This window comes from Saccopteryx bilineata, chromosome 8, assembly GCF_036850765.1.
Source record: "Saccopteryx bilineata isolate mSacBil1 chromosome 8, mSacBil1_pri_phased_curated, whole genome shotgun sequence".
NCBI classification, from domain to species: domain Eukaryota; kingdom Metazoa; phylum Chordata; class Mammalia; order Chiroptera; family Emballonuridae; genus Saccopteryx; species Saccopteryx bilineata.
This window is the reverse complement of record NC_089497.1, coordinates 71,421,595-71,438,473: the sequence shown is the minus strand read 5'-3', so window position 1 is coordinate 71,438,473 and position 16,879 is coordinate 71,421,595. Positions and strand designations below refer to the sequence as shown.

At 35.5% G+C, this 16,879-nt stretch overlaps 1 protein-coding gene across 5 annotated transcripts in view; it reads left to right on the top strand.

The window, feature by feature from the left end:
* ATP11B (ATPase phospholipid transporting 11B (putative)) overlaps nt 1-16,879 on the top strand; it is a 138,826-nt gene that overhangs the window by 101,959 nt on the left and 19,988 nt on the right. For 3 of the 5 annotated variants that reach the window (XM_066241603.1, XM_066241600.1, XM_066241604.1), the window contains 3 exons: nt 9,170-9,235; nt 9,761-9,864; nt 12,398-12,563. In XM_066241603.1, the coding sequence (XP_066097700.1) occupies nt 9,170-9,235; nt 9,761-9,864; nt 12,398-12,563 (336 nt within the window). Of the gene's footprint in view, nt 1-9,169; nt 9,236-9,760; nt 9,865-12,397; nt 12,564-15,710; nt 15,797-16,879 lie in introns of all 5 variants that reach the window. The other 2 variants (XM_066241601.1, XM_066241602.1) reach the window with 1 other exon arrangement.

The window sequence follows — 16,879 nt, the reverse complement described above, 5'->3', positions numbered from 1 at the left end:
GCAGATATTAAAACAATTATAAAAAGGTTTTAAACTTTACTTAATAAAATTTTTATACAAATAAAAATATAAAAAGGCAGTACAGTTTGTAATCTTAATGTGAAACTCAAGGCACTAGGCAGTCAGTTTTGCTCTTCAAACATGAGTTAATGCAGAGGGACGTGTTCATGCCCCTGCATGCTTTTCAGGATTGCGCTTTTAATGATCGCTACTGTGTATTTAGTGCTGCTTTTGTGTTCAGTGCTTTACATGCCCCATATCCAGTAATCCTCACAATAATCCTTTTGGAGAAGAGAAATGAGGATTTAATGCTTAGTTTGTTGCTTTTAGTTGCATGAATTATATTTTTTGTGTGCTTAGGAAGTGCTACCATACTGTGCAGTGCACACTAGCAATTTTGAGAAAGTTGTGAGTAACTGTTTAAAATGGCTACTTTTCTGAAATGTGAAATTGAGAAAGAGTGCCACATGGTACATTGTTACTGTGTCCTAATTGGAGTGCTCATGATGAGAGACTCTTGGCAGAACGAGGCCTATTTCTCTATGCTTAGCAAGATATGTCAGGAGGAAAAGAAGTGACAGCAGTGGTCCTATGGTGGACTGGAAATGCATTTCCACCTTTTGTTTCCCTTTCCCATTGGCAATACTTAAGTTTTGTAAAATATTTTTGGAGACACAGACAAACAATATTTGCAAATAGGTGAATATTAAGTTTTATCTGTTCTGCAAACATTTGAAATATAATATAACCCTTCCCTTGAAATACAGTACTAGACTTTGGATGTATAAGGGTAACTAACGCACTTGGTCATAAGGCTTAGAGTCTTGTAAGAGATACAGAAAATCAGCAAATAAAATAAAATCTCAGGAGCATTGAAAGAAATAGGTTTCAATTATAGGGAGGCTTGCCTGATCAGGTGGTGGTGCAGTGGATCGAGTGTTGACCTGGGACACTGAGGACTCAGATTCGAAACCCCGGTGTCACCGGCTTGAGCGTGGGATCATAAACATGACCCCATGGTCGCTGGCTTGAGCCCAAAGGTTGCTGGCTTGAGCAAGGGGTCACTGGCTCAGCTGGAGCCCCCAGGTCAAAGCACATATTGTATGAGAAAGCAATCAGTGACCAACTAAAATGCCGCAGCTATGAGTTGATGCTTCTCATCTCTCTCCCTTCCTGTCTGTTCTTTTCTCTGGCTCTCTAAAAAAAAAAAAAAAATTGTAAGGAGGCTTGAATCATTCACATTACTTCTTCTTATTCTTTTTTTTTTTTTTTTTTTGCAAGAGAGAGAGAGAGAGATGAGAAGTATCAACTTATAGTTGCATTATTTTAGTTGTTCACTGATTGCTTCTCAAACATGCCTTGACTGGGGGGCTCCAGCCAACCCAGTGTCCTTGGTCTCAAGCCAGCGAACTTTAGGCTCAAGCCAGTGACCTGTGTCAAGCTGGCAAGCTTGCGTTCAAGCTGGATAAGCTGTGCTTAAGCCAGTGACCTTGGGATTTAAAACCTGGGACCGCAGTTCCAGGTTGACATTCTATCCACTGTACCACCACAGGTCAGGCTTCATGGTTCTTTAAAAGGTAGAGTAGGAACATACTACCACTCAGTTTTGAGGACATCGTTAGCCTGATTTAGACAAAAAGGTGAATCTAGTTTGTGTTGCATAAAGGTTACAGCACTTCTCAAATAATAATTACCTTTTATTGAGTTTGTTCTCTGTGCCAGGTATATCGTATGTATTAGCTTGTTAAATTGTAATAACAACCCTGTATGTGAAAAATGTCATTATTACTTTTGCACATTAGTTAACTTCAGAGAGGTTAAGAAACTTGCCTCAGGTCACACAGGTAAATAAATTATAAGAGGAAAATTCAAACTCACAATGCTATGACTTTAAACTCTGTGTGTTTAACTACTATCCTAAATCCCTTTAAGAAACAAATATACCAGTGCCCTTCTGCATGGCATTGCCACCTGTGTGAAGGACCACCAAACATATTAGATATATGAGTGAGTATGCCCATTTTCACCTGAAATGGAGTGAAAACTGAATAGAATGAAGAGAGGAAGGAGTTAAGATGGAAGGTGTCATTGGATGAAAAGGAAGTTAAAGAGATATTTTAATACTCATTTTTTTATTTTGCACATAACATATGCCCATTATAATAAATTTAAAATATATAGGAAAAAATATAAAGAAAGTAAAGTACCTATTGTCTTTTTACCAGATATAATTTTATCATTTTAACATATTTCCTTTCTTTTCTTCTTTTTTTTGCTATTTTTCATTAACTTTGTAATTTATATCCCCTTAGTTCTCAAGTATAGGCTTATAATAATTAGCCCCTTATAGCCTAAGTGATTTTACATTTTAGTAAAAATACTTCAAAAAATATTGTCACAACTGCATATTTTATACTGTCATAACTTAAAATATTTTTTTTAATTTGAGAATTTAAATTTGTTTTTAGTTTTCAGTGACTATTTAAAAAAATTGTCTTGAGCATGCTTTAAACAAAAGATAAAAATCTTCATGAAGAATAAATATTGGTCTTGAGTACAAAAGTTATTTCTTTACCACCAGGTACTTATTATTTTGTTTTGTTTTGTTTTTCTAACTCAAACTGAAAATCATTAACTTCTTTTCTCTTTAGCCTACTACTAGTTCTTTTTTTTTTTTTTTTGTATCTTTCTGAAGCTGGAAACGGGGAGAGACAGTCAGACAGACTCCCGCATGCGCCCTACTGGGATCCACCCGGCACGCCCACCAGGGGCAAAACTCTGCCCACCAGGGGGCGATGCTCTGCCCCTCCGGGGCGTCGCTCTGTCACAACCAGAGCCACTCTAGCGCCTGGGGCAGAGGCCAAGGAGCCATCCCCAGCGCCCGGGCCATCTTTGCTCCAATGGAGCCTTGGCTGCGGGAGGGGAAGAGAGAGACAGAGAGGAAGGAGGGGGGGTGGAGAAGCAAATGGGCGCTTCTCCTATGTGCCCTGGCTGGGAATCGAACCCGGGTCCCCCGCACGCCAGGCCGACGCTCTACCGCTGAGCCAACCGGCCAGGGCCACTACTACTAGTTCTATCAGGCAAATATTGTATATACCACTAGAAAGTAATCGACTGCTGCCTGCCACCAATACTAATAATAGAAAAGAAGCAAACATTGGATTCAAATCAAATTGGATTCACAACCTGGCACCTGAGTTATCATTTTCATAGTTTGGGGATGAGTTAGTTAACCTCTCTATGACCCAGTTTCCTTACCTACAAAATTAGGAGTATAATCCCAACTGTAGAGGTTTGATGTGAGGATTCAATGATATAGGTAGAGTATTTAGCACAGTTGCTAGCATATAGAAGTTCTCAATAAGCCTTGGCAGCATTAGTTGTTATTTTTACTATCAAACATTATATTAAAGACTCTGGTTTACCGAGTCCCACCTGATCTACTTCTCCCAGAAACCTCTCCCCTCTAAACTGTAAGTAAAACTGTCCTTGCTGGCTTTCTAAAACATGTGCTCATTTTTAGTTCCAAGCCACTTCTACATTTCCTCTCCAGAGTGCTCTTGCCTCTTTTTCTCCAGACTTTCTCTTCCTCTTACAGCCATCTATTCTCAGACATCTGTTCTTCACCCCGTTCTTTTGCTCCACCTCTCATGTCTCCCTGTACTGAAAGTCTTTTTAGACATCTAGTCCATGTCACATTGTTCACTGGACGTGTTGAATGTGTTTTGTTTTCTAATAATTATCCTTTTATATCCAAGACATCTACAGATAATTTGCGAACCAGGGGGCAAGTACTGGAAAGAGGAGTGGGTGGGAGTAAAGATGAAGTTGATTGCAAACAAGTGATCCTGAGCAAGGAGGAGAAAGTTACAGTAGGTTGGGGTCCAAGTAGGGTAGAGCAGTTCAGAGAAGTTTGATTCTACTTCCATTTTTTGTATAAGGGTCTAGAAGTATAATGAATATTTCAGGCATTAATGTTCAACAAATATTTTTAAAGTGTGCACTCATTCTAAATTTCTCTTTAACTTAGGAAAAAGTTATTTATTCCTCCTATAACCTTTCCATAGATCTTCTTTTCCTTAGTAAAATGTAAGCATCCTGATAAATTTTCTTTGAGATTTGGCAAGACTGGGAGAGTGTATTTGCATGTCTGAGTACCTGCTTGTGTGTGTGTCTAAAAACTGTTTTTCTATGAGCAGATTTTTACCTTCGGATAAAAAATGTCTTTACCTTCTTTACTATAAAAAAGCCATTTTTTCACTTTTACTTCTTAACAGGTTGCCAGAAAACAAAAATATTAAGGAGACTGAACTAGACACTGATTTTGAATTACATTCATTCCACATACTAGGAGAGTTAAACTCATAAAATTTGCCTAGCCTTATGATGCAAACTTAAAATACAGTATTTGTAATGAGATAAAAACTGGGGCTTTTCTTATAATACAGTACTATTATTTTATCACATTTGTCAAAAAGTCACAGTTTAGTAATTTGGTGAACATGTTGTTTGGATAATCTTTTCATTTTATTTTCAAAGTTAAAAACGAGCTTACCATAAAACTAAATTATTTCTGTAATCCAATAGGATAAATGTTTTTTGAATCAGTGTTTTTATACAGGCTTTGTAGAAAAGTAGTCATCATTTTTTTAATTAATAGAATTTTAACAAAAGGTAAAAATGTTAAAAAATATTAGAGATCTTGCTATAACTTAATTTTTTTAAGTTCCCAAAGAATAATAGAAAAACTGATTTTCATGAAAAAATTTTAAAAACAGCCTGATGGGAGTATAATGGATATATATTAGACTGTACATATTTAAAGTATACAACTAGACATTTTTTTTACCATCTTAACATTTTTAAGAGTGCAGTTCAGTGGTGTTAAGTATATTTACATGTTGTGCAACAGATCTCCACAACTTCTTCATCTTAGAAAACTAAAACTCTGTATCCATTAAATACTACTTATTTTCTCCTTTCCTAGCCCCTGGCAATCACTTTCTGTTTCTGTGAATTTGACTACCTTTGAAATCATTTTTTCTTAAAGCTACATAATTGGGAGGTAAACACCAATAAAGATAGTTTATTAAGTATACTGTAAGTTAGAGGTACTAAAAACCAATTACTGACCTGACCAGGTGATGGCACAGTGGATAGAGCATCAGACTGGGACATGGAGGACCCAGGTTCAAAACCCCGAGGTGGCTGGCTTGAGTGTGAGCTCATTCAGCTTGAGTGGAGGCTCACTAGCTTGAGTGAGGAGTCACTAGCTTGAGCGTGGGATCATGGACATGACCCCATGATTGCTGGCTTGAGCCCAAAGGTCCCTGGTTTGAAGCCCAAGGTCGCTGGCTTGAGTCCAAAGTCACTGGCTTGAGCAAGGGGTCAATCACTCTGCTGTAGTCCTCTGGTCAAGGCACATATGAGAAAGCAATCACTGAACAACTAAGGAGCTGCAACGAAGAATTGATGCTTCTCATCTCTCTCCCTTTTTGTCTGTCTGTTCCTATCTGTCCCTCTCTCTGTCTCTGTCCAAAAAAAAAGAAATTATTTTTTGATTAAGAAGACTTTATCTCCTCATTGATCTTTACAGAGTAAGTCATCTCATCTTGTAACACACTTGTTCTGACTGTTGCTGTTCAGAATATTTTTGGAAATAGCTTATGCTGCCTTTCTGTGATCTCTGCAAGGAAACTTTCTCAGGGAAGAAGCTATTTAAAATTATGGATAAGGGAAGATACTACTTAAAATTGTAGATAAGGAAAGAAAATGACAAGACAAGAAAATGGGAGAAGAAAAATTCAGATTAAGAATTCACCTCCAGTTAAAGCAGATTTCCTCAGAATGCAGAGGCATCCTGGCTTGGATGAGAGTATATTGGGAAGAGTAAAAACATTAAAATGCAGGAAACAGAAGAGAGGGATTTGAAGTCATAGGGTGAGAGCAGAAAACTAAGATACTGTAGGGAGGAAAATGTCTGGAGGATAGTTTCAGAGGTAGCTGACTTCTCATCCCAACATTCCACAACATTCTGCTTTTCACTTGTTTTGACTGGAGGCTTTCGAAGAAAAAGTTAAAGGAAAAGAGAATCCTTTGCTAACTAAGGAACTCTAGTAGCTATTCCACTCATTTCAGTGGTCTGATATGAAAATTACAAATTAGATAACTACCGTTTAAAACAAGATTCTGCCCAAATAAGAGTTTTAAAATTGTCTTTGTTCATATACAGAAATACAATGTTAATTTTTTTTCTCCCTCTTTATAGAATTAAACCCAGTCTAAAAAACTAAAATAAATTCAAAAACTACAGTACAGTATTGGGAGAAAAAAGGAAAAGCTATTAGAGTATTCTAATTTCAGTTAGACTTACCCAATAGAGGTATTGGAATTGTCAGACCCTCAGTACCCTTCTAAAATAAATATTACACACTTTTCCACCACATTAAAAATTAAATGAGAGAAAAAGAATTAAAAGAGAAAAAGTGGTTCTTTACTCCTTCATCAAGCCTTCTAGGTCTGGACCATTTGCCAGAGTAGATGGAGGGAAACAGCAACACCAAGTAGAGTGGGGAGATGAAATTTCAGGTTGTAATTTTGAGAGAAAAATAAAATTTTTTGTAGTGTTTACTACTATTTTTTGAAAATTTAATTTTTCCCCTTTATTTCTTGTCCTTAATTGATTTCTCTTTTACGCTATACATGTCAGCTATTGAAATGTAACCATCAAATGGTAAGAGCTCTTTGTTCTACAGAGAATACAAAAACCTTTCTTTCAGTTTAAATAATTTAGCCACTGAAATTACCAGTCAAGTCATTCAAGAGCACTTGCAATTTAATTCTTATAAGTACAGATTTTTAAAATAACAGGTTTATGATTAAAATATATTTGATTATCTACTTTATTGTAAAATTTTCCATATATTCATTTATTCATGAGACAAATATTAAAGCACTAATAATATTTTAGACAATTAATGGAAAATGAGATGTAAGGTGAGAACAGAAAAAATATACCTTATTTTTTATGGTATTACCCAACAATTGGTCATATGTTTAAAATTTATCATAAAGCTTGACCTGTAGAGGCACTATGCTGTGCCATCTTTTCTTCTTTATCTATACAGGGGGTGAACTCATTCTTCTTATGGTTTAAATTCTGAAAACTCCCAAATTTACATTTCTGCCAGTCTCCTCAGATTCAGATAAATACCTTCTCCACTTAGAAGTCCCATAGGAATCTCAAAATTTAATAAAGCTAAACAGAATTATTTTTGTCTATGCAAATTTGTTTCCTTTCTGATTTTACATATTTTTATACACCTTTAACTAACTGCTCAGGCAGAAGTCTAGGAATTGTCCTTGATTTCACTTCTCACAACCCACATGCACTCACATTGGTTCTAATGTTACACGTATCCTGAATGTTCACTTCTCTCCTTCTCCTTACAGTTCAGATCACCATCTCTTTCCTGGACCAGAACAGCTACCACCTTCCTGCTCCTGCTGCCTGTTCTTTACACAGCAGCCCACGTGATCTTTTAAAAAGGAAAATATGATATATCTAATGATGGGCTCAAAACTGCCTGTTAGCTTCTTATTGCAGTGTGAGCCACACTGATTTTCTTGTTACTTAAACAGAGCAGTTTGTTCCTGCCTTAGGACATCTGCACTTGCTGTTTCTCTGCTTGGATGCTTTTGTCTCACATGGTCACTGACCCTCTTACTCATTCAGGTCTGCTGAAACATCACTGGCTCATGAAGGCCTTTTTTGCCCATTTCCTTAAAATGCCATCCTCATCACCTTTCTTCACTTCCCAGCCCCTTGCTCTATATTTGCTTTTCTTCACATAGCACTAATCTCTACCTCAAGGTGTATATTTTTAGGTTTATTTGTTTATCTGTCTCCTCCACTAGGTGTAAACTCCACGAGATCAGCAGCTTTCTCTGATCATTGCTTTATCCCCAAGACCTGGAATCGTATTTGCCATACAGGGTCAGGCAAAAGTAGGCTTACAGTTTGAATGGAAAATAATACAATAATTAATAATCATACAAAAATAAACTCTTTCATGTATATACAACTGTAAATCTCCTTTTTGCTTCCCTGCCCCTCCTCTTATAATAGGTGCTCAGTTACTATTTGTTGAGTATACAAATGAATAACGAATAATCCTTTCTAATTTGAAATACAAGTTTGTCTTTTTAAATAGGTAACAAAATTAGAAGAAGTTATTCAGAAAACAGGCATATAGTGAGATCAAGTGTTTTAAGCATGTGATGATAACTATTATTTATTGATTGCTTTTTATGTATCAGGCATCCTGTTGTTCTTTTTGTATACCTAACTTATAAAAACCTATAAGGTTTAACCCTCATTTTACAAATGAAAAAGGTGAAATACAGAGAGGTTTATTTGTCAAGTAAATGCTAATTGTTAGAAATCTGTGATAATAAAACAGAGGCTTTTAAATAACTTTTTAGACCAGTGGTAAAGACTGACTACTTTATAAACTAAATTAACATAAACTTCTGATTATATTCTTATTTGTGGAACTTAAATCCTGACATTATTTGGGGATTCTGCATTTTTAATAAACTGTTTCTGCTGTAAAGCCCAGGAATTACTTTCTGCCTAACATTAACAGCATTTTTACAAAGAATCCTTTGAGGATTAATCCTATTGGCCATTAGTTTTCCCTTCCAGGTATTGGTTTTGTGTGTAATTTTTTGGTTTTGTTTTGTTTTCCTAATCTGTCTATGCTATGTCCAGAAATACAGTGGCAAGTTATTCACTGTAACTTCTGGTTGGAATGGTTTCAGAAAATAATTGTGATCGAACAGCATTTTGTTACCATTTTACTGTGTGGCAGGCAAGAATAAAGCAGTCACTATGTCATTCTAAATAAAAACAGTCTGTGCCTTACAATTTCAAACCTATCTTGGGTTTTCAGTCTGATAATATTATCAATGGATAATAATAATAAAAATAATAATACTTGTGTTGTTTCACATATTCCTTTACTAATCTATTCACAGATTTCAACTGTAACGCTTAAATAATGCAAGAGGTTTTTAGTAAAGAATGAAGTTAATTTTTGCCGTATGTCTAACTTAATTAGCATTATGGCGACACATAATGCAATAATGGTCTATTCTTTCTGTTTAGATGTTTGGGAACTGGACGTTTGGCACTTTGGTCTTCACAGTCATGGTTATTACAGTCACAGTAAAGGTATGGGACAGAAATTAGAAACATGAACACATTTTGTATCTATATAATTTATAGTTAAATTTCTTTAGCCATAGTTGTCTATTTTTCCTTTTTTAGTCATGAATAATTTTACTGATTGCTATTTAATAATTCATTTTCATTTTTTTGTCAAAAGTATTTTTTAAATTCATTATTTCAGAAAGGCTCTACTGATTTTTATTGTCAAATAAAGGTTGTTCCCACAGTGCTCATCTCTGAAATTTTGCTTCTCTATATATAATGCAAGACAACACACAAGTTGTTTTAGGGAGTAGAGTTGAGAACAACAAGCTCATGAAATTTCAATACTGTTTCCTCAAAGAAGAAGAATATTATAAACTTGAATTGCTCAGTTTTCTACTAGAATCCTTCCATTATTAATGTTTATCTTCTGAGAGACTTTGCCTTAGAACCTTAATACAGTTTATTCATGGTTTTTATCTTAAGAGGTTGAAGCAAAGACTTATTTTATATTAGGGATTTAAATTTTTTATTTTTTATTTTTAGATGGCTTTGGAAACTCGCTTTTGGACCTGGATCAACCATCTTGTTACTTGGGGATCTATTATATTCTATTTTGTATTTTCATTGTTTTATGGAGGGATTCTCTGGTGAGTGACTATGTTATATTTTAATTACATTGATTCAACTCTTAATACAGGAGTGGGCATAAGTAGGTGTACAATTGTTTGTATGGATAATAATACAATAATAAGTAAATAATAGAATAAACTTTCACATACTCACAACTGTAAAACTGCTTTTGCCTCACACCTGTACTTATTGTGACAGAGTTTATTATGAATAAATAATTTTGAGATTCTATCCCAATAATAAATTTACTTTCTTTTTTTTTTTTTCTTTCCATTTTTCTGAAGCTGGAAACAGGGAGAGACAGTCAGACAGACTCCCGCATGCGCCCGACCGGGATCCACCCGGCACGCCCACCAGGGGCGATGCTCTGCCCACCAGGGGGCGATGCTCTGCCCATCCTGGGCGTCGCCATATTGCGACCAGAGCCACTCTAGCGCCTGAGGCAGAGGCCACAGAGCCATCCCCAGCGCCCGGGCCATCTTTGCTCCAATGGAGCCTTGGCTGCGGGAGGGGAAGAGAGAGACAGAGAGGAAAGCGCGGCGGAGGGGTGGAGAAGCAAATGGGCGCTTCTCCTGTGTGCCCTGGCCGGGAATCGAACCCGGGTCCTCCGCACGCTAGACCGACGCTCTACCGCTGAGCCAACCGGCCAGGGCTAATAAATTTACTTTCAGTTGGTCTTCTGATATGGAGTAGAAAAGAAACTAACAATTACTGCGTTCTACAATCTAGGTGTTTTAATTACATTGATTCTACACAATAATCTTATTATGTCCATATTTTTTTATGGGAACTGAGCCCTAAGATCTTAAAGATTAAAAACAGCAAAGCTAGGATTTAAACCCTAATTATTTTACTCCACAAGTAATGTTCTTTTTTTTTTTTTTTTTTTTTGTATTTTTCTGAAGCTGGAAACGGGGAGAGACAGTCAGACAGACTCCCGCATGCGCCCAACTGGGATCCACCCGGCACGCCCACCAGGGGCAATGCTCTGCCCACCAGGGGGCGATGCTCTGCCCCTCCAGGGTGTCGCTCTGCCGCGACCAGAGCCACTCCAGCGCCTGGGGCAGAGGCCAAGGAGCCATCCCCAGCGCCTGGGCCATCTTTGCTCCAATGGAGCCTTGGCTGTGGGAGGGGAAGAGAGAGACAGAGAGGAAGGAGGGGGGGTGGAGAAGCAAATGGGCGCTTCTCCTATGTGCCCTGGCTGGGAATCGAACCCGGGTCCCCCGCACGCCAGGCCGACGCTCTACCACTGAGCCAACCGGCCAGGGCCACAAGTAATGTTCTTTACACTAACCATATTATCTCTAAATTATTTACTTCTGTCTATAATAAAAAATGTACATTGAACCATTAGATTTTCATGGGTGAGTTAACTTCTCTCTTCAAATAGTACACTTCATCTTTATTGGTAAAGTCATATATTCAGCTACTGTGATAGCTTAAAAATTAATGCCTCTTCTAAGATTCTTTTATAAATGATAGACAAAGTCTTATTTGGAGACTTTATACTGCATTTGCTTCCTGTGCCTTTGATCCCTATATCAGGCAAAAAATTATAGAAGGTAGGCAAAAAGCTTAGATTAGCTAAGTAATTATCTTCCATTTAGGATTATAAAAGGATACTCCTATGAATAACATTTGTGTATAGTGTTTCTTTTTAATGTTCTTTAATTTTTCATTTCTTTCTCTATTTCACCATATTCTTTTGAAGTGACATATACCAAAACCCAAAAGAGTATCTTTGACAATACTTCTATGTAGAACTAGTTAGTATATGTGAGTACATGTATTTTAAAATATATTTGTAGAGAAGAACCTCTAAGTAGAACTTTTCAACCTAAGATTTGGTTAATCAGTCTTTATTTAGTTGCTTAGTAGAAAATATTTTGTTATGTTTTTTTCCCTTCTTTTTTTTTTTTTTTTTTTAAGTGAGAGGAGGGGAGATAAGCAGATTCCCACATGTACCCCCTCTGGGGCCAATGCTCAAATCAGCTGAGCTATCCTTCATACCTGAGTCTGATACTCAGACTAATCTAGCTATCTTCAGCACTTGGGGTCAATGCTCAAACAGCTGAGCCACTGGCTGTGGGAGAGTGAGAGGGAAGAGGAGAGAAGCAGATGGTCAGTTCTCTTGTGTGCTCTCATCAGGAATCGAACCTGAGACATCTGTATGTCAGGCCGATGCTCAGTCCACTGAGCCAATTGGTCAGGGCCATTATGCTTTTTTTTCTTATGTTTCTTGATCTCTTAAGTCTGTATTCCTACATAATTTTTTTGATATTCTACTAAGGTAGAACTATCTAGTCAATTGTTTGCCACTTTCCTAATAAATAGTTGCCATTGAAAATAATTATGTTGAATTTTATTTTTTAACAATTAAAATCTTTTTTGTTTTATTAGTTATTTATACTGATTCCAAATTTTGAACATTATTCCTAACTTCTATTCCAATTAAAATTGTAACCTTCAAATATAGTGGGTTTGCATGATGTCTAAAGAAACTATCTTGTCAGGGTCTGCTTTTATTAAGCACACTTTCTTTTTTTACAGGCCATTTTTGGGCTCCCAGAATATGTACTTCGTATTTTTTCAGCTCCTATCAAGTGGTTCTGTTTGGTTTGCCATAATCCTCATGGTTGTTATGTGTCTGTTTCTTGATATTGTGAAGAAAGTATTTGACAGACAGCTCTATCCTACAAATACTGAAAAGGCGCAGGTAACCATTTTTATATACAAAATCTTTTATTTAGGGGTCTTTAACAATGAATAGCTATCTTTATAATTTGCTAATTTCTGAAAATAGGAAATTATTCATTTATTAATCATTTTATAGTATAATGTTAAATCTGATATTTTAAAGCTGTTATTATTTATTGTATGACTCCTGACAAGTTATAATTTTTAAAAATTATATTGTTATTATACAACCTCAGGTTTTTAAGGGTAAGACTATTTATATCCAGATAATAACAGTAAATATGTTTTAAATAATAATGGCACATTTTATCAGATTTGTATCCATGTATAGAGATAGATTATAGATAGATAGATAGATAGATAGATAGATAGATAGATAGATAAAAATAATTAGGATATGTGCCCATGCCTTAAGAAACATTAGAATTTGAGTTACACTGTTTCAAGTTATATTGGTTTCAACTAAAGAGTATGAAATAAGTTCCTTAACCTAAGTAATTTTTAAAGATTGGGTTTTTATAAAATACATTCACTAAATACTTAATAAATATTGAACTACAACAAATATTGACAGAGTATTGCATAGTGTTTAAGAATATGGTCCTTAGGGCCTGATTGTTCTCCAGTTCAAAACCCAGGGTTACCACTTGGTAGTTCTGTACTTTTAAGTCTCTCATTATCTACATGAGTAAAATTATGATAGAAATGTCCATTTCATTACTTTGTAATGATTAAATAGAATAATGTCCAAACACATAGTAGATGCTCAAGAGTGGAAGTCATTTAGTTGCATGTGCCTTGTTTGTATATTTGTACATGAGCTAGAAGTCTGTTTTATTTTTTTATATTTATTTTAGTGAGAGAACTAGAGAGACAAGAAGGGAGGGTGAGATGAGACTCATCAGCTTGTAGTCATGGCACTTTAGCTGTTCATCGTTTGCTTCTCATATGTGCCTTGACCAGGGCAGGGCTCCAACCAAGCCAGGGACCCCTTGCTCAAGCCAGCAACTGTGGAATCATGTCAATGATCCTGCGCTCAAGCTGGCAACCCCACACCCAAGTCTGTTGAGCCTGTGCTCAAGCCAGGAGCCTTAGGGTTTCAAACCTGGATCCATATCCACTGCACCACCACTGGTCAGGCTAAAAGTCTATTTTGATTTGTCTTATTAACTATACCATAGCATTGGATATGTATCCTCAAGAATACATTCTAATTAACTTTTATGCCTCAGTAAACATGGAGTTTATGATTTAATTCTGCCTCAGTTAAGATTTTTTTTTTCCCCTACATATGTGCTATCTGCCAAGCATATTTTGTTTAAATTTTGGAAACTTAGGTACATATTCTACAAGTAGAATGTGTTCCCTAAGTAGTGATTTGAGTTAGGCTTTGTAAATGGGGCATTGGTTTTTATTTCAGGTGATCATATCAAATTTCTTTAGCCTTTATTTGCTTTGGTAGCTCAATTCTACCAATATACATTTTAACACCATTAAAACAGCATGGGCCTCGGAAGCCTAAAAAACTTAATTTAGGTACTGAGTTACCATTGACAAAATCCATGCTTTTAATCAAGTCATTTACCCAACTCTCAGTTTCTTCCTCTGTAAAGTCAGAATAGTATTTACTGTATTACACGATTCTTAGAGATAATGAATATAAAACACCTAACTCCAGTCCTGTATGTAGTGAGTCCTCAGTAAAAACAAAATGATAAAGATGATGAGGCTGTTGCTTTGTGATACTGATCTCCAAATAAGGCTAAAATATTTGCAGAATCTGATTACTCTGTGCATATATCAGTATGGAAAAATTTACTATGCAATGTATTACTTAAATATTAATCAAAGATTTACCTATCTACTTTAATCTTAAAGGATAAATGTTTACAGTAACAACACTATTTTTACTACATTGTCTATTATACTTTTTTTAGACCTTTATGGAGAACATATTGGTCTCCTGTTCTTGGCCTATATAAAGTTATAGTTCATAAAAATGTACTAATGACATCACTTGAAAAAAGTATGATAATTAGATTTATAAAAAGTAAATAATTAGATTTATTTATGTTTACCCTTGAAGTTTCCATAATAGACATGCATTGCAAATTATGAAATATATTTTGAAATTGTAAATTATGAGAATATATTTTCATAGACTTCTTAATTATAATAAAAGGTAGTAATATTAGTTCTTGTTATCTTTTTATATATAGCCTCTTTCTAAAAGATTACGTAGTACATATTTGATACCTTAAAGTGGACCCTTAGACAAGAAAAAGTCAAAAGTATTTTATATATCCTGACCTGTGGTGGCGCAGTGGATAAAGCGTCGACCTGGAAATGCTGAGGTCGCCGGTTCAAAACCCTGGGCTTGCCTGGTCAAGGCACATATGGGAGTTGATGCTTCCAGCTCCTCCCCCCTTCTCTCGCTCTGTCTCTCCTCTCTCCGTGTGTCTCTCCCTCTCCTCTCTAAAATGAATAAATAAATAAAAAAAGTATTTTATATATATTGTGGGGTTTTTTTACCACAGGTTAAAATTGATTAAAAATGGAATGTACAATAAATCAATCATTTTACCTGTGTGTGAAAGCTGGTATAATTTCCCTTTTTGTCTCATTTAGTTTTAAATGACTTGACAGGTTCTCTACTCTGGTCTAATCCAAAGAGGAAAGCTCTGTGTCTGTACAGGAATCTTCTAGTGTTTTGGGGTTTTTGTTTTTTTTTTTGTTTTTTTGCTAAATAGTATATGGTCTCTATGGTCATTCAGATCCCCTGTGTGACATGATTCCTTTGCTACAGGCAATAATCTTTATTATTTTAGCCTTATACTTTCAGTTCTGAGCTCAAGTGATGACGAAATGATTAGAAAGTTGTCAGTTACCTCATTGTTTAAAAGTAGCAAGAAAAATCATATCAAAAGAAAAGTTGTCAGCATTTATTATGAACTTTGTTTTTGTCCAGAATAACAATGTGCTGTTAAGAGTGAAGAAAGCCAATAGCCTTACAAATGTCAGTCATGCATGTGTACCGTGTATGGTATTTCGTACTCCTCTGGGAACAGATGTGTCTTTACAAAACTTGTCCTGTGTCTGTCTCTTAGGTGATGAATACAGCTCACTGACTTGTTATATGTCCCATCCCTTTTCTGTCCACTTATAGATGTACTCCAACACTGTTGCTTTAAGTGACGAGTTCATCGCATTGCAGCCATTGTCGAGGGCAAGGAATCAGCTGAGCAAAATTAGGTAGAGTAGGTGTAGAACCTTGTTAACTTTTGCATGCTAAAGGTCAATGAAACAATTCTAAAAAATGGGCAGAGGCATGAATTAAGCGTGGGGCATTTGTTTGTTAGCACAGCTCTGTCTCTAATTTGACCTTTATTAATATGTATGCTAAAACCTAAAAAAAATCCATTTCTTCATTGAGAAGAAAATTCAGCATGATAACAGGACAGAGATCTGTACCTTGTTATATATTATATATTTTACACCTTTCCTACCTTTTGTAGCACAATTCTAATGCTTCTGCTTGTCATACTCATATTTAAGAATGTACCTGCATGTTGAGTAATTTAAACTACCGAAATTCATCATAAAATTTAAAGTTTTAAGTTTCCGTTACTTGAAAATGAGTTGGCCATTTTTTATCTTGCCTTAATCTGTGTTAGAAATTCATATGCATAGTCTTTGTACATTATAATGGCTGCTGAAGCATTTCATATCCTTGCTACTGTGTAGTGCATCTATGAATTGAACATATATTTTATATCTCTTATATACCTTTATCTCCACAGACAGATACATTCTGTCAATTACCACAAAAGAAACCCAGTAGTGTAGAGATGTCTTCTGATGGAAGAGAATGAAAGCTTAAATCCTAGAACTGATGATATTGAGATATCAAAACTATATAAAGTATTAACTTCAGTATGGTTTAAAGAGAAAAAGTAATATAACTAAAAAATATATTTATTTTAGTTTGTCACTCTTCAGTAACTCACCATCAACATTTTTGTGGATTCATATATATATAGTTAAAGTCTTTTCTATTCTCAAGGTTTTTAATCTCTACATTTGCTTGATAAAATAAATAGCTTTAACAAAACACCCCTCTAACCTCTTATGTAACTGTGAGTTTATAATTTTGAGCTGTTCTAAAATTTTACAAAACCTTTTGATTTTATTAGCTTCAAGATTTTTGAAATATTCTACTTTGAATTGTAAAAGTGTAATAATTACAGATGAATATGCAAATGAGTGTTTTAGTGGTAGTCTGCTAAATTTTATGGTTAAAACAAGAACTAAAATCAAAGCAGACTTGAAGACTTG